The following is a 25,071-nucleotide window of genomic DNA, read 5'->3' as shown; positions in this document are numbered from 1 at the left end:
TTTACCAAATCCCTCTTCAGTTATCTCTAATATACTTTTTACCCCATATTAAATATAACCCATCTTTTGCAATTCTGGTTATTTTACATTTTTTATTTCTAGGAGTTTTATTTAATTCTTTTCCTAATTTGAATAGTTATTTTAAAAATGTATTCCTTCTCATTCCTATTTCCATCTCATTTTTCATGTCTTAAAACATTGAACATTTTTGTATTAGCCAAGTGTCTGACAATTTAAGGAGGCGGATGGAGTATACTGATGCTATCTTGTTTCTTCTTATTTTCATTCATGGTGTCGTGTGTGTGTATGTGTGTGTGTGTTTTGTGAATTTTGACTATGTGCAACTCATTTTCTTTGAGATTCTTTTACCACAGAAATTCTTTGAAACCTGAGCTAATGCTCTAATCTTCCAGAAGAGCCACACCAACCACAGAATGAGGTCTATTAACCACAAAAATAGTTTAAAACCTAGTTCTAATCCTGTCTACAGGGTGGCTTCTCCCCAAGAGTAATTGAGGAATTTTCTTCCTTTTCTGCACAGCACCAATATCAAGGAAGAAAAGTCGCCCTGCTATTCTGTTGGTTGTCATTTATCTTTGTTCTGAAACTATAATCTTTTGGGGTTCCAGCTTCATAAATGTCTTCACAACACCCCTCAGTATACATGGGTCCTACATTGTTCTCCTCCTTCCCATATACTGAGGAGCTTCCAAAATGGAGGCTCATGGTTCCAGATTCAGCAGATCTGCTTGCTCACTTTCCAGGTTCAAGCTTTCAGTAACATTTTGGTTTCTGTGTGTTTGTCAGCAACAGTGCTTTGCCAGTGGTGATAGAGGGTATGGTGGAAGCCATTGGAAAAACACAGCTCAGGGCCTCACCCCACTTTGATCAGAGTTCTGCTGAATCACTTTTATTTGCTTCCATTTTCAAGTAGAAAATCTTCACTTCAGTGAGCTTTCTCTACTTAAAAACTTTTGAAATGTAAAAAAAAAAAAAACCTTTTGAAATGTTGAAAACCATCAGTTGAGATAATCTTAGAGGTTCTGTTGTACAAGTATATGGCAATTTCTCTGGAATTGGCAATAATTGGATGTTGAAGCATCTGATGTATAATTTTTAACCTCAGCTTGCCAGACTGTGAAGACTGTAGCTCTGAGAAATAGTGAAGATGTCACTGTGCCTCTTGGATGAGAAGTGGCCCCAGACCATCTCCAGTAGCTTCCAGTAATGAAGTGTGTACAGATATGGAAGTTGGGCACAAGGAGGCATCATGAACACCTCGTTCTTCACTGCCATGAGCCACACATGAGTTCTGGCATCAGTGTGGTGGTACTTGATTAGCATGATGTCCAGGGAAAATACCACAACTGAGCTAACATACAGTATGATTAGCACTGTGTGGATAAGCAGGATACCCCTGGATCAGGAACAGCCTTGTACCCAGATACCTGAAGTCCTGGTCTCTGCATAGATCCTCCAGAAGCAGTAGGTGTTGAGAGGTGTGCATAGAAAGAGAATGCATAAAATTCAGGTGTGGGTGACAGTGACCAGTGGGCCACAACCTGACTCAGTGCCCAGAATTAGCTGCAGGATACATTAGGCCCCTTGCTCCTCTAACCTGGCATTTTGCTGCTTGCTAAGCCAAATGAGACATCTGAGAAGAAGCAGGCCACCAGCCAGATGAGGGCCACCACTTTCTGGGCAGCCTCATAGGACATGAAGGAGAAATAGCACAGAGGATAAGCAACTGCCAGGTAGGTGTGTAGCACAGTGGCCATGAAGGCAAGATGGTGCTGATATAGGCAGTGAAGATGGCATCTGTGAGAATACCACAAGCAATGAGGCCCAGGGACCAGCTGCCCAGGTTGCTAGGGGAAATAAGCATGTGGAAGACAAGATAGGCCAGATCCGAGAGCAGGATGTTAGCCAGTAGTAGATAGTGGGACTCTTGCCACAGTCTCTGCCCCTGCAGGATGGTTACCAGCAGCAGAGGGCTCAAAGTCAGTATAGCTACAGCCAGCATATTTCAGGGGAAGAATAGCCAGTGCAGCAGGGAAACAGCCACCTTGAGGTCTCCAAAGCTCAGAGAGGTGTTGTTGGATAACTGAGGCATGCAGGAAGGCTCACGTATGAGCTGGTCAGAGGCTGGCCAGGCTGTTTGTGTCCAGGGGGAAAGGTGTCAACTGATCCCCTATGCTTCCTGATAGGAATGGCAGGTTTTCTCACAGGTGGTTGGTTCTGTACCCACCCAAGGTATGGATCTCCCCTGCAAGGATCCTGATGGTGCTACTCCTCTACAGAAATGCTATGCTTAAAAAAAAAAAAAAGAAATACTATGCTTGAGCAGGTCATAGGAATAACTATTTAACAAAAATAAAACAACAAAGCAAAATTCTATTCACACACGGCTTCCTACATTCATGCACATCTGCCAGCTATCCTGACTTTATATATATGGGCACACCTAAATGGGACAGTCAATTGCCATGATTCATTGGTCACTGATCTCTCAAGAAGTGTCCCCCATCTGGTTTAGGTGAGCAGGCTTTATGCCTTTGAGATCCTGGCTCTGAGACTTTGGGAAGCTTTGTTCATCTCTCCACATTTATTTCCTAATATGTGAAATGTCAATGCTGCCCATGCAGACCTCATGGGAAAAAAATCCAGAGGTAACATACTTAGTGCAATACATAGCCTTGGGTAAATGCTCAATACATGTTATGTTTTACCTTATCACACTCTCCAGAGGTTAGGGTGCTCTCTGCTCCATAGACTCTCTTGTCCACGCTACAGAAGGAGTGTGCTAGGTGCTTCATGCCCTCTGGGATATAGATAGATAGATAAATAAACCATTAGCCAGACTTTTTAAAAAGAAGAGAGAACAGGCTCAAATTAATAAAACCATGAATGAAAGAGGAGAGATCACAACCAATACCAAGGAAATACAATTTTAAAAATGTATTATGAACAGCTATATCAACAAATTAGGCAATCTGGAAGAAATGGATGCATTTCTGGAAAACCACAACTTACCAAAACTGGAACGGGATGTAATAGAAAACCTGAACAGTCCAATAACCAGGGAGGATATTGAAGCAGTCATCAAAAACCTCCCAAGACACAAAAGTCCAGGGCCAGATGGCTTCCCAGGGGAATTTTATCAAATGTTTAAAGAAACATCAATACCTATTCTACTAAAGCTGTTTGGAAATATAGAAAGAGATGGAGTACTTCCAAATTCGTTCTATGAGGCCAGCATCACCTTAATTCCAAAACCAGACAAAGACCCCACCAAAAAGGAGAATTACAGACCAATATCCCTGATGAACATGGATGCAAAAATTCTCAACAAGATACTAGCCAACAGGATCCAACAATACATCCAACAATACAATACAATACAACAAAGAAAATTATTCACCATGACCGAGTAGGATTTATCCCCGGGACACAAGGCTGGTTCAACACTTGTAAAACAATCAATGTGATTCATCATATCAGCAAGAGAAAAACCAAGAACCATATGATCCTCTCATTAGATGCAGAGAAAGCATTTGACAAAATACAGCACCCATTCCTGATAAAAACTCTTCAGAATGTGAGGATAGAGGGAACATTCCTCAACATCTTAAAAGCCATCTACGAAAAGCCCACAGCAAATATCATTCTCAATGGGGAAGCACTGGGAGCCTTTCCCCTAAGATCAAGAACAAGACACGGATGTCCACTCTCACGACTGCTATTCAACACAGTACTGGAAGTCCCAGCCTCAGCAATGAGACAACAAAAAGACATTAAAGGCATTCAAATTGGCAAAGAAGAAGTCAAACTCTCCCTCTTTGCCAATGACATGATACTCTACATAGAAAACCCAAAAGACTCCACCCCAGGATTGCTAAACTCATACAGCAATTTGGTAGTGCGGCAGGATACAAAATCAATGCCCAGAAGTCAGTGGCATTTCTATACACTAACAATGAGACTGAAGAAAGAGAAATTAAGGAGTCAATCCCATTTACCTAGGAATAAACCTAACCAAAGAGGTAAAGGATCTATACCCTAAAAACGATAGAACACTTCTGAAAGAAATTGAGGAAGACCCAAAGAGATGGAAAAATATTCCATGCTCATGGATTGGCAGAATTAATATTGTGAAAATGTCACTGTTACCCAGGGCAATTTACATGTTTAATGCAATCCCTATCAAAATACCATGGACTTTCTTCAGAGAGTTAGAACAAATTATTTTAAGATTTGTGTGGAATCAGAAAAGACCCCGAATAGCCAGGGGAATTTTAAAAAAGAAAACCATAGCTGGGGGCATCACAATGCCAGATTTCAGGTTGTACTACAAAGCTGTGGTCATCAAGACAGTGTGGTACTGGCACAAAAACAGACACATAGATCAATGGAACAGAATAGAGAATCCAGAAGTGGACCCTTAACTTTATGGTCAACTAATATTCGATAAAGGAGGAAAGACTATCCATTGGAAGAAAGACAGTCTCTTCAATAAATGGTGCTGGGAAAATTGGACATCCACCTGCAGAAGAATGAAACTAGACCACTCTCTTTCACCATACACGAAGATAAACTCAAAATGGATGAAATATCTAAATGTGAGACAGGATTCCATCAAAATCCTAGAGGAGAACACAGGCAATACCCTTTTTGAACTCAGCCACAGTAACTTCTTGCAAGATACATCCACGAAGGCAAAAGAAACAAAAGGAAAAATGAACTACTGGGACTTCATCAAGATAAGAAGCTTTTGCACAGCAAAGGATACAGTCAACAAAACTCAAAGACAACCTACAGAATGGGAGAAGATATTTGCAAATGACGTATCAGTTAAAGGGCTAGTTTCCAAGATCTATAAAGAACTTATTAAACTCAACACCAAAGAGACAAACAATCCAATCATGAAATGGGCAAAAGACATGAACAGAAATCTCATAGAGGAAGACATAGACATGGCCAACATGCACATGAGAAAATGATCTGCATCACTTGCCATCAGGGAAATACAAATCAAAACCACAATGAGATCCCACCTCACTCCAGTGAGAATGGGGAAAATAAACAAGGCAGGAAGCCACAAATGTTGGAGAGGATGCGGAGAAAAGGGAACCCTCTTACACTGTTGGTGGGAATGTGAACTGGTGCAGCCACTCTGGAAAACTGTGTGGAGGTTCCTCAAAGAGTTAAAAATAGACCTGCCCTATGACCCAGCAATTGCACTGTTGAGGATTTACCCCAAATATTCAGATGCAATGAAACGCCGAGACACCTGCACCCCGATGTTTATAGCAGCAATGTCCACAATAGCCAAACTATGGAAGGAGCCTCGGTGTCATCGAAAGATGAATGGATAAAGAAGATGTGGTTTATGTATACAATGGAATATTACTCAGCCATTAGAAATGACAAATACCCACCATTTGCTTCAACGTGGATGGAACTGGAGGGTATTATGCTAAGTGAAATAAGTCAATCGGAGAAGGACAAACATTATATGTTCTCATTCATTTGGGGAATATAAATAATAGTGAAAGGGAATAGAAGGGAAGGGAGAAGAAATGAGTGGGAAATACTGAAAGGGAGACAGAACATAAAGACTCCTAACTCTGGGAAACAAACCAGGGGTGAAAAAAAAAAAAAAAACAAACCAGGGGTGGTGGAAGGGGAGGAGGGTGGGGGGTGGGGGTGAATGGGTGACGGGCACTGAGGGGGGCACTTGACGGGATGAGCACTGGAGCACTGGGTGTTATTCTGTATGTTGGTACATTGAACACCAATAAAAAATAATTTTATTAAAAAATTCTCAACAAGATACTAGCCAATAGGATCTAACAATACATTAACAAGATTATTCACAATGACCAAGTGGGATTCATCCCCAGGATGCAAGGCTGGTTCAACACTCATAAAGCAATCAACATGATAGATCATATCAACAAGAGAAAAAACAAGAACCGTATGATCCTCTCACTAGATGCAGAGAAAGCATTTGAAAAAATACAGCACCCATTCCTGATAAAAACTCTTGAGAGTGTAAGGATAGAGGGAACATTCCTCAGCATCTTAAAAACCATCTACGAAAGCCCACAGCAATATCATTCTCAATGGGTAAACACTTGGAGCCTTTCCCCTAAGATCAGGAACACAACAGGGATATCCACTCTCACCACTGCTATTCAACATAGTATTAGAAGTCCTAGTCTCAGCAATCAGGCAACAAACAGAAATGAAAGGCATTCAAATTGGCAAAGAAGAAGTCAAACTCTCCCTCTTTGCAGATGACATGACACTGCACATAGAAAACCCAAAAGACTCCACACCAAGATTGCTAGAACTCATACAGCAATTCGGTAGTGTGGCAGGATACAAATCAATGCCCAGAAATCAGTGGCATTTCTATACACTAAAAATGAGACCGAAGAAAGAGAAATTAAGGAGTAAATCCCATTTACAATTGCACCCAAAAGCATAAGATACCTAAGAATAAATCTAACCAAAGAGGTAAAGAATCTATACCCTAAAAACTACAGAAGACTTCTGAAAGAAACTGAGGAAGACAGAAAGAGATGGAAAAATATTCCATGCAGGATCCCTGGGTGGTGCAGTGGTTTGGCACCTGCCTTTGGCCCAGGGCGCGATCCTGGAGATCCGGGATCGAATCCCACGTCAGGCTCCCGGTGCATGGAGCCTGCTTCTCCCTCTGACTGTGTCTCTGCCTCTCTCTCTCTCTCTCTCTGACTATCATAAATAAATAAATTAAAAAAAGAAAAAAAGAAAAAAAAAAGAAAAATATTCCATGCTCATGGAATCGAAGAATATTGTGAAAATGTCTATGCTACCCAGGACAATTTACATGTTCAATGCAATCCCTATCAGAATACCATGGACTTTCTTCAGAGAGTTGGAACAAATCATCCGAAGACTTTTTTGGAATCAGAAAAGACCTTGAATAGGCAGGGGCATTTTGAAAAAGAAAACCATAGCTGGGGGCATCACAATGCCAGATTTCAAGTTGTACTACAAAGCTGTGGTCATCAAGACAGTGTGGTCCTGGCACAAAAACAGACACATAGATCAATGGAACAGAATAGAAAATCCAGAAATGAGCTCTCAATTCTATGGTCAACTAATATTTGACAAAGCAGGAAAGACTATCCTCTGGTTAAAGGACAGTCTCTTCAATAATTGATGCTATGAAAATTGGACATCCACATGCAGAAGAATGAAACTAGACCATTCTCTTACACCATACACAAAGATAAACTCAAAATGGATGAAATATCTAAATGTGAGACAAGATTCCATCAAAATCCTAGAGGAGAACACAGGCAACACCTTTTTTGAACTTGGCCACAGTAACTTCTTGCAAGGGAAACAAAAGCAAAAATGAATTATTGAGACTTCATCAAGATAAGAAGCTTTTGCACAGCAAAATAAACAGTCAACAAAACTAAAAGACAACCTACAGAATGGGAGAAGATTTTGCAAACGATATATCAGGTAAAGGGCTAATATCCAAGATGTATAAAGAACTGACTAAACTCAACAGCAAAGAAACAAGCAATCCAATCATGAAATGGGCAAAAGACATGAACAGAAATTTCACCGAGGGAGGCATACACATAGCCAATAAGCATATAAGAAAATGCTCCGCATCACTTGCCATCAGGAAAATACAAATCAAAACCACAATGAGATACCACCTCACACCAGTGAGAATAGTGAAAATTAACAAGACAGGAAACAACAAATGTTGGAGAGGATGTGGAGAAAGGAGAACCCTCTTGCACTGTGTGGAGAAAGGGGAACACTTTTGCACTGTTGGTGGGAATGTGAACTGGTACAGTCATTCTGGAAAACTGTTTGGAAGTTCCTCAAAGAGTTAAAAATTGAGCCACCTTATGACCCAGCAATTTCACTACTGGGGATTTACCCCAAAGATACAGATGCAGTGAACGACTGAGACACGTGCGCCACAATGTTTAAATTTTTTTTTAAATTTTTATTTATTTATGATAGTCACAGAGAGAGAAATAGAGAGAGGCAGAGACACAGGCAGAGGGAGAAGCAGGCTCCATGCACCGGGAGCCCGATGTGGGATTCGATCCCGGGTCTCCAGGATCACGCCCTGGGCCAAAGGCAGGCGCCAAACCGCTGCGCCACCCAGGGATCCCCGCACCACAATGTTTAGAGCAGCAATGTACAATAGCCAACTGTGGAAAGAGCCTCGTTGTCCATTGAAAGATGAATCAATAAAGAAGATGTGGTCTATATATACAATGAAATATTGCTCAGCCATTACAAATGACGAATACCTACCATTTGCTTCAACGTGGATGGAACTGGAGGGTATTATGCTAAGTGAAGTAAGTCAGTCGGAGAAGCACAATCATTATATGGTTTCATTCATACGGGGAATGTAAAAAATAGTGAAAGGGATTATAGGGGAATGGAGGGATGATGATTGAGAAAAATTAGAGAGGGTGACACACCATGAGAGACTCCTAACTGGGAAATGAACAAGGGATAGTGGAAGGGGAGGTGGGCGGGGGAATTGGGTGACTGGGTGATGAGCACTGTGTGGGGCACTTGATGGGATGAGCACTGGGTGTTTTACTATATGTTGGCAAATTGAATTAAAATAAATAAATAAATAAATAAATAAATAAATAAATAAACATATATAAACAAATTACAAATAAATAAATAAAATTTCAAAAACCCAGATTTTTTAAATAATTAAATAATACATATTAGTGAAAGATAAATTAAAATCCTGATAGCTCTCATAGCCCTTACTACTCTCCCTATCTCCTGTGTTTAGTTGGTGACATGGCTCTCTACCACACTGAGCTCCTTGAGTGCAGGACTGGAGCTTGTGTATACCCATGCACCTTCTCCCTTCAGGTGGTATTGACAGCTCAGCCCTCCTACCTGCTAATTTCTGGGATAATAAATAAATGGATGGTAGCACTGGGATCCTGTGCAGGGTTTCTGGGACAGGCAGACCGTAATGTTTGGCCCTCATTGTCTGTATGCAAACTTGAGTGCCTCATGCTCCTCAGGGCCAACCCACAATTCACCTTCTGCACACACCAAGGTGTCTATCACCCTTTCTCTGCATGGTAGTCAGAGGAACTTTTTTATTCATACCTTCCCTGAGGCCTTAAAGTTTATTTTATTGGATTTTAGCATACCGGGGATATCTTTGAAAAGCCTCTTTAATTCTGCCTATAGTTAAAGGCCCCAAAAGTCCCCATAAAGCCTGGAAAGTCATTCTTGTTCTGTCCCAGCTGAAGAAACCCTATGACTATCCCTCCCTACATGGCAGCTACCCATAACTCTCTCTGCCCAGTCTGTTCCCACTAAGTCCTCTGCCTGGCACGCTCCTCAGCCATTCTCTTCAGTTGTTCCTTTAATCTGGAGGCTGCTCCTTCCCATCTTCTGTAGACTCAGTTCCTCTCCATTACATCACCCCGCTGCTTCCGGTACTACCTAGATCACACTTGGGATTTATTTTGCCTACTTATTTAATTCTAAAAGTTAATATATATGACACCCTGTTCTTTTACAATCATTGTAAACTATTTTAAATATATTGAAAAATACAGAGAAGAATTTACAAATGCTCATGGACCTACTATCCAGAATTAACAAATGTTCATTTTTTGCCATATTTGCTTCCAATAATTTTATATATCATTTTATTTTATTTTATATGCAAATAAATGTATAAAATATTGTATGTTTTATATGTGATACATATCACATATAAATATAACAAAATATTTCACATATAATTTATAGCCCCTTTTGTCACTATCCTCTGGCCTTTCTCTTTCCTTCCTACCCAGAGATTACATCCACTCATAGAATTTGATCTATATTTCTTCTGCCCATGTGTTTGAACTTTCACTGTAAATATATGATTCCCAAAGCATATATGGTATTGATGTTCATGTTTGGTATTGCACTGTGATTTAATTATGCTATTGCATTTTTTACTCAGTATTATACCTTGTAGGCCAGTGTTTTCCCCACACAAGTCTAGTCTATTCTACAAAAATGTCCTACAGCATTTCATTCTCTAAACATACCATCGCTCTTTATCCTTCACCTATTGCTGACATGTATGCTATGTAATGTATTACAAGCAGAGCGGTGATGAAAATGCTAGATCAAGTCTTTGAAGTACATATATGATGTTTCTCTAGAAGTACTTTTGCTTGACCACTAGGAATCACACATTCATCAGAATTTTCCTCCTGTAAGCAACATGCAGGTAGGATGGAGTACCCTTCATTTAGGAAATGGATAGTCCCACTGTGCACAGTCATGTCTAAGGCCTGAGCACCTGTGATGAACTGAAGACATCCAGAGACCTCTGGAAGGGAAAATGCACCCAGGATGCTGGTGGAACAGGCTCTTCCTGGCCCTGCTCTCCTGGGGCTTCAGGTACCCCAGCTGCATATCATCACTCCACAAAGAGGCTGTGTCACACACAAAAGAAAGCAGCCTCTGCCTCAAAGGAGCTTGTGCTGCAGCAGGAGGGTGGGAAAGGGGGGCAGTGCACCCACAGGACGGAACAGAGGAAGATAATGTTTTTAAAACTCCCCACACGCTTGATGGGATGAGCACTGGGTGTTGTTCTATATGTTGGCAAATTGAACACCAATAAAAAATAAATTTATATAAAAAATAAATATATAAGAAAAATACATTAACAATATACAGTGAAATGTTAAAAATTTATTCTATATTTGATGGCATGTGGTATTTTAACAATAAATTTAATAATAAAAATAAATAAATAAATAAAACTCCCCACAACATACTAAGGGGATTTCCAGAGGCAGTGAGCTTCCATTTGGTGGGGGAGAATAGAGGGGGAGCCATTAGGGGGTCAGGTATGGTGCAGATGGTGGGAAGGTTAGAGGGATAAGGGTACACTGAACTAGGGATGGTGGAAAGAGTAGCTACCAGAGAACCAGTGTACCTGAAGATGAATGCCATGATTTTAGGTCCTACGTCTGGGGATACAAGCTGGTTAAAGCAATCTCAAACAGTTTAATGCTGCCACCTGGTGGCAAGCCTCAGAGCAACCTATTACTGAAGGAAGGAGAAAGTGGAAAAACCCAACTGGGCATGAAAATGCTAGAGGGGAAAGATGCTGTCCTGTCCCATCATTTGTAGGTGGTCGCTGCAGTGCAGACTGTAGAGAGGCTGTATGGAACAGTGGCTACCATCATGGGTTCTAGAGCCTACTAGTGGGGCCCAGTCCTGGTACTGACCATGCCTGTATGCCACTTTCCCTTCCTACATGTGAGGTAGGAATTAGGACAGTCCATCCCCCCAGGTGACTGTGTGACCTCACAGTGTTGCTCCTCTGCAGATGCTTGTCCAGTGCCCTGCCACTGCTCATAGCGTGCCCTTCACTTCTCCAGACCCACCCAGCGCCTGATGGTGGCAGGCCTGCTCTAAGCCTATCTCTGCATTCCCTTGGAAATAGCATAGAGTTGGGCAAACGAGGAACACGTTAGGGCTCTGACTGACTATAAACAGGACATAGGAGGGCATCAGCAGACCTGGGGTTGAGTCCTGGCCTTCTGTTCCTTGTGTAATGGTTGGTTTTCTTTGGATTCAGTTTCCTCACCTGCAAATTGCCAATGTACATAGTTGTGGAGATGACATGTGGGAGGCATGGAAGGCATATGTTGCAATGCCAGACATGTCCTTCCCTCCCGCTGAGCACTCCAGAGGCAGCCCAGATGGTGAGCAGCAAATCTCCAGTACGTCATCCTCTCCAAATTCCCCTTCATCCCCCACATTCCCTGAAAACAGTTTTCCAGTGGCTTCTTATTGGGAGGCTGCCTTTGTCCTCACATCCACTTGCCTGGTGTGCCCTGGCTCCTGCCCAGTTGTCACTCCTACCTTCTGAAATGCCTCCATCCTCCCCACTCCTGTTGCTTCCTTTGAGGCCTGGTCATCATGCTTCCCCACTCTCCTCACTCTGTTCATTTCTTCCAGTTTCCCTTCAAAACTCTCAGTCTTGTCCTCTATGTCTCTGAATATATTAGGGAGAGGTATAGTACTTTTTATTCTTCAGCTTTTGTGTGTGGTAGGGGGTGGAGGGTATATACATAACTTCTCAAGAGAAAGCCAATTTAGAGAGGGAATTATCTCAAAAATATGTGTGGATGTGGATTTGCCTAAGAGAGTGAAAACAATGAAATCCACGTAAAGACCACAAGGTTCCTGAGTTTACGTCACAAGTAGTACTGTGGTCTGGTACTGACAGGAAAAGAAAAAGTACAAAATGAAAGTTTGGGCCCTCAGATCTCAACCAGGGGGAAGCAAGCTGGCAGATCTTGCAATAGGTGCCATTGCACCTATTCAGGTGCAATTTTGTGCAACCATGTGCTACTTCCCCCCCAAAAAAGGGCATGGTGTTTGCAATTATTATTTTCTTTGTGATTTTTACAGTGAGTGCCCATTATTTTAAATGAATTTAGAGAAATATTTTAAAGTTCTTTAAAATATAGTCATTGAGATTAGGGCTATAATTTGTGAAAATATCAATTAATGACTACAGAATGCATACAGAAAAATTTAGAACTTCATTCATAAAAATCTCTAAAATACTATAAATGCTGTTTTATAGATTTTGAAGATTTCCTGTTAAGTTTAAGGAAATATTAAAGGGCAAGAAAAAGTATGGAAGAGGGAAAGCAAAACAAAACAGTTCAGAGAGTATAAAAGGAGCAAAATTAAATATATAAAAAAAAAAGGAAAGATGGCCAAGAGTCCAAAGGGCAGAGCCAAGAGTCACAGAATTTTTTCTAAGGCCTTGAGACCTTGCCCAGTAGAATATATAAACAAGTAACTCCTTTTAACTTTTCATCTCCCCTCTTCTTCCCTTCGAATGGCAATGTCTGAGATTGTCATCCTAGGCCTGTCCCACTATTGTAAGTTGGGAATGTTGGGTTGGTGGTTTCTTTAGTTTTATGGGTCCACAAATGGAGGAAGAATTGTGCTTAAGAACTATGCCTAATGGATTAAAGCTAGAAGCCTCATCATCACTTAATTTAGAGTACTTCAATAATGAGATTCTGGACTTTGGGCTGATGAGATACTGATGTTTTCATTTAGATAAGGTTGGCTTACAAACTGGCCCCAGCATGGATGGCAAGGAGAGACTAGAGAAAGAGGCTGCTGCAGATTGGTAGGTGGCAGATTTAATTTGCAAGGGAATGTAAGCATGAGGCTTGTTTTGGTGGGCCACAGAATGAGTGGATCTCTAAACGGGCAGTTTATTTATTTTATTTATTTTTTATTTATTTTTTATTGGTGTTCAATGTGCAAACATATAGAATAACACCCAGTGCTCATCCCATCAGGTGCCCCCCTCAGTGCCCATCACACAGTCACCCCCACCCCCCACCCACCTCCCTTTCCACCACCCCTTGTTCGTTTCCCAGAGTTAGGAGTCTTTATGTTCTGTCTCCCTTTCTGGTATTTCCCACTCATTTTTTTTTCTCCTTTCCCCTTTATTCCCTTTCACTATTATTTATATTCCCCAAATGAATGAGAGCATACAATGTTTGTCCTTCTCCGATTGACTTATTTCACTCAGCATAATACCCTCCAGTTCCATCCACGTAAAGCAAATGGTGGGTATTTGTCGTTTCTATTGGCTGAGGAATATTCCATTGTATACATAAACCACATCTTCTTTATCCATTCATCTTTCGATGGACACCAAGGCTCCTTCCACAGTTTGGCTATTGTGGACATTGCTGCTAGAAACATCGGGGTGCAGGTGTCCTGGCGTTTCATTGCATCTGAATCTTTGCGGTAAATCCCCAATAGTGCAATTGCTGGGTCATAGGGCAGGTCTATTTTTAACTCTTTGAGGAACCTCCACACAGTTTTCCAGAGTGGCTGCACCAGTTCACATTCCCACCAACAGAGCAAGAGGGATCCCCTTTCTCCACATCCTCACCAACATTTGTTGTTTACTGTCTTATTAATTTTCCCCATTCTCACTGGTGTGAGGTGGTATCTCATTGTGGTTTTGATTTGTATTTCCCTGATGGCAAGTGATGCAGAGCATTTTCTCGTGTGCTTGTTGGCCATGTGTATGTCTTCCTCTCTGAAATTTCTGTTCATGTCTTTTGCCTATTTCATGATTGGATTGTTTTTTTCTCTGCAGTTGAGTTTAATAAGTTCTTTATAAATCTTGGATAATGGCCCTTTATCTGATAGGTCATTTGCATATATCATCTCCCATTCTCTAGGTTGTCTTTTAGTTTTGTTGACTGTATCCTTTGCTGTGCAAAAGCTTCTTATCTTGATGAAGTCCCAATAATTCATTTTTTGCTTTTGTTTCTCTTGCCTTCATGGATGTATCTTGCAAGAAGTTACTGTGGCCAACTTCAAAAAGGGTTTTGCCTGTGTTCTCCTCTAGGATTTTGATGGAATCTTGTCTCACATTTAGATCTTTCATCCATTTTGAGTTTATCTTTGTGTATGGTGAAAGAGAGTGGTCTAGTTTCATTCTTCTGCAGGTGGATGTCCAATTTTCCCAGCACCATTTATTGAAGAGACTGTCTTTCTTCCAGTGGATAGTCTTTCCTCCATTATCGAATATTAGTTGCCCATAAAGTTAAGGTTCCACTTCTGGATTCTCTATTCTGTTCCACTGATCTATGTGTCTGTTTTTGTGCCAGCACCACACTGCCTTGATGACCACAGCTTTGTAGTACAACCTGAAATCTGGCATTGCGATTCCTCCAGCTATGGTTTTCTTTTTTAATATTCCCCTGGCTATTTGGGATCTTCTTTGATTACACACAAATCTTAAGATGATTTGTTCAAACTCTATGAAGAAAGTCCATGGTAAAATGATAGGGATTGCATTAAATGTGTAAATTGCCCTGGGTAGCATTGACATTTTCACAATATTAATTCTTCCAACCCATGAGCATGGGATATTTTTCCATTTCTTTGTGTCTTCCGCAATTTCTTTCAGAAGTGTTCTGTAGTTTTTAGGGTATAGATACTTTACCTCTTTGGTTTGGTTTATTCCTAGGCATCTTATACTTTTGGGTGAAATTGTAAATAGGATTGACTCCTTAATTTCTCTTTCTTCAGTCTTCATATTAATGTATAGAAATGCCACTGATTTCTGGGCATTGATTTTGTATCCTGCCACACTACCGAATTGTTATATGAGTTCTAGCAATCTTGTGGTGGAGTCTTTTGGGTTTTCTATGTGCAGTGTCATGTCACCTGCAAAGAGGGAGAGTTTGACTTCTTCTTTGCCAATTTGAATGCCTTTCATCTCTGTTTGTTGCCTGATTGCTGAGACTAGGACTTCTAGTACTATGTTGAATAACAGTGGTGAGAGTGGATATCCCTGTTGTGTTCCTGATCTTAGGGGAAAGGCTCCCAGTGTTTTCCCATTGAGAATGATATTTGCTGTGGGCTTTTCATAGATGGCTTTTAAGATACTGAGGAATGTTCCTCTATCCCTACACTCTGAACTTTTGTGTCTTGGGAGGTTTTTGATGACTGCTTCAATTTCCTCCCTGGTTTTTGGCCTGTTCAGGTTTTCTATTTCATCCTGTTGCAGTTTTGGTAATTTGTGGTTTTCCAGAAATGCGTCCATTTCTTCCAGATTGCCTAATTTATTGGCGTAAAGCTGCTCATAATAATTTTTTAAGATCGTTTTTATTTCCTTGGCATTGGTGGTGATCTCTCCTTTCTCATTCATGATTTTATTAATTTGAGTCTTCTCTCTCTTCTTTTTAATAAGGCTGGCTAATGGTTTATCTATCTTATTAGTTCTTTCAAAGAATCAACTCCTGGTTTTGTTGACCTGTTCCACAGTTCTTCTGGTCTAGATTTCGTTGAGTTCTGCTTGAATCTTTATTAACTCTCTTCTTCTTCTTGGTGTAGGATCTGTTTGCTGGTTTTTCTCCAGCTCCTTTAGGTGCAAGGTTAGCTTTTGTATTCTATAATTCTTTCCAGTTTTTGGATGGACGCTTGTATTGCAATGTGTTTCCCCCTCAGGACTGCTTTTGCTGTTTCCCAAAGATTTTGAAGGGTTGTATCTTCATTCTCATTAGTTTCCATGAATCTTTTTAATTCTTCCTTAATTTCCTGGTTGATCCTTTCATCTTTTAGCAGGATGGTCCTTAACCTCCACGTGTCTGAAATCCTTCCAACTTCTTCTTGTGATTTAATTCTAGTTTCAAAGCATTATGGTCTGAAAATATACAGGGGATGATCCCAATCTTTTGGTATCAGTTGAGACCTGATTTGTGACCCAGTATGTGGTCTATTCTGGAGGAAGTTCCTTGTGCACTTGAGAAGACTGTGTATTCAGTTGTGTTTGGATATAAAGTTCTGTAAATATCTGTGAAATCCATCTGGTCCAGTGTATCATTTAAAGCTCTTGTTTCTTTGTAGATCTTGTCCTTAGAAGATCTGTCAATTGTAGAAGTGCTACATTCAAGTCCCCAAGTATAAGTGTATTATTATCTAAGTATGTCTTAACTTTGTTTATTAATTGATTGATATCCTTGGCAGCTCCCACATTCAGGGCATAAATATTCATCATTGTTAGGTCCTATGTTGGATAGATCCTTTAAGTATGATATAGTGTCCCTCTTCATCTCTTACTACAGTCTTTGGGATAAACTTTAATTTATCGGATATAAGGATGGCTACCCCTGCTTTCTTTTGAAGACCATTTGAATGGTAAATGGTTCTCCAACCTTTTCTTTTACAGGCTGTAGGTGTCCTATGTCCTAAATGAGTCTCTTATAGACAGCAAATAGATGGGTCTTCCTTTTTTATCCAGTCTGAAACCCTGCATCTTTTGATGAGGTCATTAAGCCCATTCATGTTCAGAGTTACTATTGAAATTTTGAATTTAGTGTCATCATGATACCTATTCAGTCCCTGTTTTTGTGGATTGTTCCCTTTAGACTTCCTCTTTCTATTACAGAATTCCCCTTAGTATTTCTTGCAGAGCTGGCTTGGTGGTCACATATTCTTTCAGTTTCTGCCTATCTTGGAAGCTCTTTCTCTCTCCTTCTATTCTGAATGAAAGCCTTGCTGGATAAAGTATTCTTAGCTGCATGTTCTTCTCATTTAGGACCCTGAATATATCCTGCCAGCTCTTTCTGGCCTGCCAGGTCTCTGTGAAGACGTCTGCTGTTAATCTAATAGTTCTCCCCATATAAGTTAGGGATCTCTTATCTCTTGCTGGTTTAAGGATCATCTCTTTATCTTTGGAATTTGCAAGTTTCACTATTAAATGTCTAAGTGTTGAGCAGTTTTTATTGATTTACGGAGGGATCTCTCTATCTCCTGGATCTGAATGCCTGTTTCCCTTTCCAGATTAAGGAAAGTTCTCAGCTATGTTTTGTTCAAATACATTTTCTGGACCTCTGTCTCTTTCGGCGCCCTCGGGAACCCCAATTAAACGTAGATATTTCCGTCTGAGGCTGTCATTTATTTCCCTTAACCTATCCTCATGATCTTTGTTTTTCTCTTTTTTCCTCAGTTTCCCTTCTTGCCATCTACTTGTCATCTATGTCACTCACTCATTCTTCTACCTCATTAGCCCTTGTCATTAGGACTCTAGTTTGGATTGTATCTCATTTAATTGATTTTTAATTTCTGCCTGATTAGATTCTGCAGTCATCAAGTCTCTTGGATCCTTTATGCTTTCTTCTAGAGCCACCAGTAGCTTTATAACTGTGCTTCTGAATTGGCTTTCTGACTTTGAAGTGTAATCCAAATTTTGTACCTCTGTGGGAGAGAGGACTGTTTCTGATTCTTTCTTTTGAGGTGAGTTTTTCCTTCTAGTCATTTTGCTCAGTGTAGAGTGGCCCAAAACAAGTTGTACTTGATACAAGCGCAAACTATTCTCACTCTAGCATTCCAGCTGTTCTCTCTTTAAATCTCAGACCAAATTCGTAGGTTTTCAGGATGATTTCAAAGTTATCTAGGTAATTTGGTGGGGACACGTGACTTGAGGACCCTATTCTTCCTCCATCTTCCCCCCTCCTACCCTTGAGATTTTGACTGAAGAGGTCTGCAGTGGAACTCTGTGTCTGAACTTTTCAAATCCTTCAGGTGATTCTGATGAGAACAACTCACGGCATCACCTTGACATGAGGTTTCCTAATATCCACTCCGTGAAGGACAAGGGCACTGTCTTCACACTGCCTAAACCATATGTGTCCCCTTCTATCTTGGTCCCCCTACTCCTACTGTTTCTTTCCTCAGGGAGATTCTGGGGGCCCCTTGGTCTGCAAGCTGAGCAGTAGTACTTGGTTTCTGATGGGGCTATCTAGCTGGAGCCTGGCCTGACACTACCCTATAAGCTTCAGCATCTTCACCAGGGTCACCTACTTCTTCATGTGGATCAATGAGAAGTGGAGTGCCTCACCCAATCCTGATCCTTCTTTTGCTCTCCTCAGGACACACCTCCTATTTTGAATGACTTTTCTTCTCTTGGCTCAGTGTATAAGCCCAGAACTGTATAAGCTTTGTGTCTTCACAGACCTTCCTTCTGCTGCTGATTTCCCTAAGGACTCTGTGACAGACCCCATGGTCTCCCCTCTACAAACTTTTCTGCATTAGTGCTAACTGGCTTACTTTCTTCTTAAATGTGTCAATCTCTGAGCTCTCCCATCCATCTGAGGCCTACTCCAGGCCTGACAAATAAAAATAATTAAAGAAGCTTCCCACTTCCTGTTTCTGACCTGTCAGAGATGCTTTCCACTCCCACCCCCACTGTTCTTCAAGCTCCTCAGCACAAGAAGCTCTCTTTCCTCCCTGGACTGGGGGTGGGGAAGGACAGGGACACTCAGGGGATTCTTGGCCATCCAGAGCTGAGTCACTAGCTTGGGGAGTCTTCCAGGAGAGCTATCATGGCTTAAGGGCCAAAGTCTCACCCCTTGGAGAAAGTGACATGCCCTAGGTACCACAGACCACTAACGGCCAGTGCAATGGGGACAGGTCCTCATACAGGTGGATGATTTGCCATGAGTTGGGCATGAATAAGAATATACCAAGTCCACAGGTCACAGAGCCTCTGTTTGAAAGGCTGTATTTGAAATAGACTATGATGGGCCTTGGCCACAAAGCTAAGGTCTAAAGTCTCAGGTCAGCTGCCCTCAGAGCTCTACTTTAGGATTAGCTCTTAGTCTATTCCCCTAGTACCCACAGCTCTAACCTCCTCCACTTAAACATGTCTGGATCACAGAACCTTAACTATTTAGCAAAATGCTCAGAAAGGTTTCACAACCCTTGCCCCCAACCCAAATACTTGGTGATCAGGAAACAGTCCCCAACCATTGCAGCAACCATTTGTATACATTGGTTTACTGTATCCAAAATGCTGTTTACTGCATCCAAAATCCAATCAGGTGTTCTGTGCAAACTCTTTCCAATCTTGTCCCTCAAGATTGGTGACTGTATTGGATTTCTCTCACACAGTGACTTTTGTTTTGTTCATCAATTTCTGTGTGGAGCATGGAATGGTGTGACTATTTACTCCTCCATGAAGTGTCTTGGGCCCCACTCAGTAGATGCAAATTCATTTCCAGTTCACTGTGCAGATCTGCCAAATCACAGCTCCACTACAGCCTACTCTCCTGTTATCCACAGCCAGACTCAATACTCAGTATTATTATCCATGTTCGATCTCTTTTTACAGATCTGGACCTGAGGCCTAGCATGGTTAAGTAACTTCTCTAAGGTCATGTGGGTAGCAAATAGTAGAACAGAAGGTCTACTATTTTAAAGGAGGTCTTTTAAAGGAGGTCAGAGGGTCTTCCTTCTAATGCAAACCATTCTCAGGTACCTCAACGCCCTGTGTGACTTCCTTTCTCAGGCTACGTTTGACTTGCCATCAGGAACCCCCAGTGGACTGCTGGCTCACACCCCCAAATCAACCCTTGATGAGCAAGGGGAGGTGAGAGGAAAATGTAGAATCAATGAGAAAACCTGAAAAAACTAAAGATTATCCTGAAGTGATCTGTAGCTGGGAGAAGAGGATAGGGCAATGAGAGGATAGGCTTGAAGAATGCTTTTTACATGTTCCATTCTTTTCCCATCCCATATCCTGTGACAAATGCTGCCTAATCTTTCTCAAGTGCCAGTATATTGGAGGGTGGCCATGACAACTAGTGTGTATGTAGGTCCTGACAGCCACCTTCAGTACATGCCCTACACGCCCCTATTTCTTTCCCCAAGTGCAGGGGGAGAAACTACCTGAGGAGACTTGGTCCTTCCTCTATGATTTCTTGTATGGGCTTTAAAGTTGAAGCGCTGGCTGTAGGAGTTGCCTAGCAAGTGGCAGTATGGAGGAGAGGCTTAGACTGGCTTTTTGGTGCCTGGGGCCCTCTGCTCTGGGATTACCTTCACTTTTCCTTGAACTCATCAGGACTTCTGTCATTCTCTGGTGCACATTACCAAACAGTGACAGAGTAGCTGCTAACCCATGGGGAATATGAGCACACATGCAAAAATAACTATACACCTGAGAAATATGACTGCCACATAAGAATTACAACAGACTGAATATTATGTATTATTTGAAATAGAATTATTAGAAGAGATAGATTCTGAAAAACTAATAAACACAATAAATATCCCTATATATATAGGAAATATTGTTAGCAATAAGACCGAAGACAAACCACAAGAAAGAACCAAGTCAAAATATTGCATATGAAAAATATAATGGTTGAATTAGAGGGCAAAATAGATTGGGTGAATAATAGGATGAACACAGATAAAAGGGATGTGCAATCACTACTTTGTGTGGACATTAGAAAGTATGGACTTTGAAGCTGGCACACTTATGGTAGGATAATTTGTGTAGTTTCTTTAAAAAGAACTAATTACCAAGATATGATTGGGGTATAAGAAGAAGAGGCCTGGCATAAGCAGCAGCAACAGAGCTTTTGTCACTACCCCATCCTCTTTACCACCTTCCTTAGTGTCCCCACCACCCCCACTACTGCCAGCCCTAAGGGGCAGTGGAGGGAGAATGAGGAGCAGAGACCTACAGCTGAAGGACATAGCTAACTGAGGAAACCTCACAAATAGCATTTTCAGGGAAATAAACTCTGTGATCACTTTAGTCCCTTACTCAGATCTTCAGCTGAGGCTCCCCACTGGCTGAATCCATGCAGCAAGAGAGCATAGGAGACTGTCAGGCCTTTCCACTTTCTACTTCCTCCCCACAGAAGGAATGGGACAGGGTGGAGAGTTTGCAAGGAGGGACAGACAGGAGATAACTGCTATAGGGGTTTAGATTACTAGATTCCATTCAAATGCTTAGAAAAAGAAATGTAAAGTTTTCATTAATTCATTAAAAAAAATCTTCTTGGGGCACCTAGCTGGCTCAGTTTGGTGGAGTATACAATTCTTGATCTTGGGGTTGTGAGTATGAGCTCCACATTAGGTGTAGAGATTACTTAAAAAAATAAAATCTTATATAGAGAGGCAAACCTAGAAGCCAACTTTTAATTATAGAAGACAAGATTATAGAGAACAAGCAAACCATTATAGATAGTTACCAGAGGAGAGGTGGGTCATGGGTTAAATAGATAATGGGGATTAAAGAGGGCATTTGTGATGAGCATAGGATGTTGTGTTGAAGTGCTGAAACACTATATGGTACACCTGAAACTAATATTACACTGTATGTTGACTAAGATTTCAATAAAAATGCACAAAAAAATAAAATCTTTTTAAAAATCATCATAAAGTCATTGAAGAGGTAGAAAGAGAGCAAAGATCTGCCAGGCCAAATTCTGAGAGAAAGCCTGCAATCAGAGTATAATCAGAATATCTGATAACCAAAGTTGTTTTTGCTGCAAGGATGTTCTTTGAGCTCATTAACTGGGCTTCAGCAGACATCTGCAAAGGCCGCAGGAAGGAAGCTGTATTAGAGTTCTCCAGAGAACCAATTGGATATCCGTGGGTAAATATATATGTCTGTATCTATCTATATATCTACAGAGAAGGGGCAGGGGGGAGATTTATTTTAAGGAATTGTCTTGTGATTATGGAGAGTAGCAATACAAAATCTGTAGGGTGGGCTGGCAGGCTCAAACCCAGGAAAAGCTGATATTGCAATTTAAGGCTATATTAACCAATACTTTATGTATTTTATGGTGACTTGACATCTTAGTGGGGGTTGGCCAGGGAGAAGCTGTTCCATTCTTGGAGGTAATAACTAAATGTGAACATACCTTTTGCATATGAAAGGGGCCCCCAACCATATGCAAACCAAGCAGTCCCAAGTCTGTACACCTCCTTTACCTCACTCTCACACACCAAACCAATATATCCGCCATTCTAAATCACTGCAAAGCTAGATGCCAGACAACTAGAAACCATCTTTATAGCCTAGAACCTGTTGACATTATTCAAGCTGGTCAGTCCTAAACTGTTTCCCCTGCTCTGATTTGCTTTGTCCATGGAAACCACAGAAAAGGCTCTGGGCTATACTTTCACCTCACCTCTGCTTCTGTCTCCTGATCAAATTGACGTTTCATCATGTGGTCCTGTGTGAAGTAGCATTCCCCCTCTTCTTGGGAAATGTAAATTTCCCAATGGCATTTGCCTCTTTGGGTCAGTACATAATCACCTCCATAAGTTAAAACCTCACAGGTATTTTAACACAAAGTCCAAAGGTTGTCAGGCTGGAGATGCAAGAAGAGAAAATGTTGCAGTTCAAGTTTGGAGTGGTCTACTGGCATAATAGCCTTCTTCTTCTGGGACAGTTAGTCTTTTGTTCTAGTTAGGCTTTTGACTGATTAGGTGAGGCCCACCTACATTATGGAAGTACATGTGCTTTACTCAAAGTCCCCTGATTTAAGTACTAATCACATCCAAGAAAAAGTCTCTTACAGAAATATCTAAAATAATGTTGGACCAAATACCTGGACACTGTGAGCCAACCAATTTGACATATAAAATTATCCATCCCAAGACTTTTCTGGGAAATGCTCCCCCTATTATACTTGGGTCCTAACAGGATAAGATACACCGGTCTCCTCAAGCCCAGAAACCTGCAGGGAAGGCCACATTGGCACTAAGTTGAAAGGATAAAGCAAAGGAATGGGTAGATGTGCCCTTGTAGTTTGACTAGCTAGGGGTCTGTCAACCCACATCAAGCTGTGAATGTGGTTTGAGGTGGTCTGTGATCAATAGGGCTCCAGCCTCCTGGCCGAAACAAATGCTGAGCTGCTCTAAAGGAGGGTACATTCATTCTTGGTATAAGAAAATCACTATAATTAGTTTTCCAAGAATAAAAAGCAGCATATGGTCAAACAAAACCAACCATGAAAGGAAACACAACTCATTATGTAAGAACCAGAAGATATAAGAGAAAGCAAAAATGGACTAAGATTTCAGACTTTGTAAATGTCAAACATTACATATACCTCTACTCATTTCCTTGTGTCTGTTAGCTTTTAAATATCTCTACTCATATCCCTGTATCTATTATTATTTCCTGAACAACAGATGACCACAAAACTACCATCTAAAAGTACCACTTCCAGCATGGCTCTCTAGACCAATTCTGAAAAGTGAAAGTGATAAAGATTATTTTTTAAAAATTAAAGTGTCCAGAAATGGTCCTATGGACATCTAGCAAATGAAAGAAAATTCAAGAAAACCTGCAAAAACTTAGTAAGACTAATAAAAGTCTGTGACATTTGAATCACAACCTACTTCCTCCCTTTCCCATTCCCAGCTCAGCATGAAACAAAGTCTACTTCAGATAGCTGCAGCCAAGGACACAGAGCTCCCTGTCCCCAGTTAGAGGGTTACTGCATCCTCTTGGGAGAGGCAGGATACCAGGCTTTCTCATCCTGACCTCAGCTACCTGTTGGAGAGGTAAAATTCCTGGCAAGTGTGGCTAAGAGACTGGGCCCTTTCTACCATCCAGCCTACTCTGGAAGACAGACTCATCAAAGACAAAGACAGGCAGAATTATTAGAGATAAAAGTTAAACTGAAGGCCAGATGGTTTACTGGAGAGAACCAGGGCAAGAAAAAAAGCTAAGAAAAGCCCTCCTGGGTGAGATCAAATCTCAAACATTGACTTCAAAAACCATCCCCCCAAAGGAGCTTGAATCTAATTGGATCAGGCCAACTACTCCTTTGCACACTTCCCATGGCCTGCCAGGTGTCCACCTGGAGCACCTCTTCTCCTGTCCCTGTGCACATACTGTGTTACAAAACACAAGTTCAAAGATAAAAATTACTGTGCCACATGCCCATGAAGCTGGGCCTGCCCACTTGCTGTCTTCCTTGATGATCAGGGAAAGACTAATCCCATAGTCAATGGACTGCACATTTGACAGCGAATTCTGTACCACAGTCCTTCTCCTGCTACTTTGCAAGACTCTACCTGGGTGAAAATCTGGCCATCATTACTCCTCCCCTGACACATGCTACCTGATGCCTTGGCTACAAATCCCCTGTTTTTCTCTCTTTTCCTATATTCTCTCTCCAAAGAAAAGTCAAGGATTTGATACCCTTGTCTCTGATTACACCTACTCTTGAGGCAATCAAGGCCCTCTGCCCACCATCTGAAAAGCAAGTGTAGGACAAGCCCAGAGCTTAATTATGTGAATTCCCATTAGCCTATAAGTGACTTAGACCAAGGCGAATGATATGCTTACAGTTGCCCATGAGACATAGTCACCCTGGTCCAGCACTCAGCTACATGTCACATGCTCTGTCATCCATGAATCCAGGCAACCTTTATTGAAAGATTCTGGGACAGGGCTTCTGTGGAGATCAAGTTTTGCAGGGGCCTTGTATGATGTAGCTCTCATCCTTTAATAAAGAGAGATGTCTTAAGAAGGTGTTTCAAATATAGCTGTGGCTCTGCTTCAAGGACTTCTAGCACTGATAGTCTGCTGACAGTGAGCAGCAAACCACCCTTGCGCAGTCTGTGAGTACATTTCTCAACTCCTGGAACAAGAGCTCATTCATATGT

General features: G+C 41.2%; 1 protein-coding gene across 1 annotated transcript; it reads right to left on the bottom strand.

Annotated features, from left to right (window-relative positions):
- Positions 1-1,122: 1,122 nt before the first annotated feature.
- GPR148 (G protein-coupled receptor 148) lies at positions 1,123-20,500 on the bottom strand. Its single transcript, XM_038565233.1, is given in 5 exon segments — positions 1,123-1,652; positions 1,655-1,783; positions 1,786-2,158; positions 2,160-2,200; positions 20,464-20,500. Coding segments are annotated over 5 exon segments (1,110 nt in total).
- Positions 20,501-25,071: the final 4,571 nt, after the last annotated feature.

Source organism: Canis lupus, chromosome 19 (assembly GCF_011100685.1).
Source record: "Canis lupus familiaris isolate Mischka breed German Shepherd chromosome 19, alternate assembly UU_Cfam_GSD_1.0, whole genome shotgun sequence".
Taxonomy (NCBI): Eukaryota; Metazoa; Chordata; class Mammalia; order Carnivora; family Canidae; genus Canis; species Canis lupus.
The sequence above is the reverse complement of the archived record's forward strand: the minus strand, read 5'-3'. Positions and strand labels throughout refer to the sequence as shown.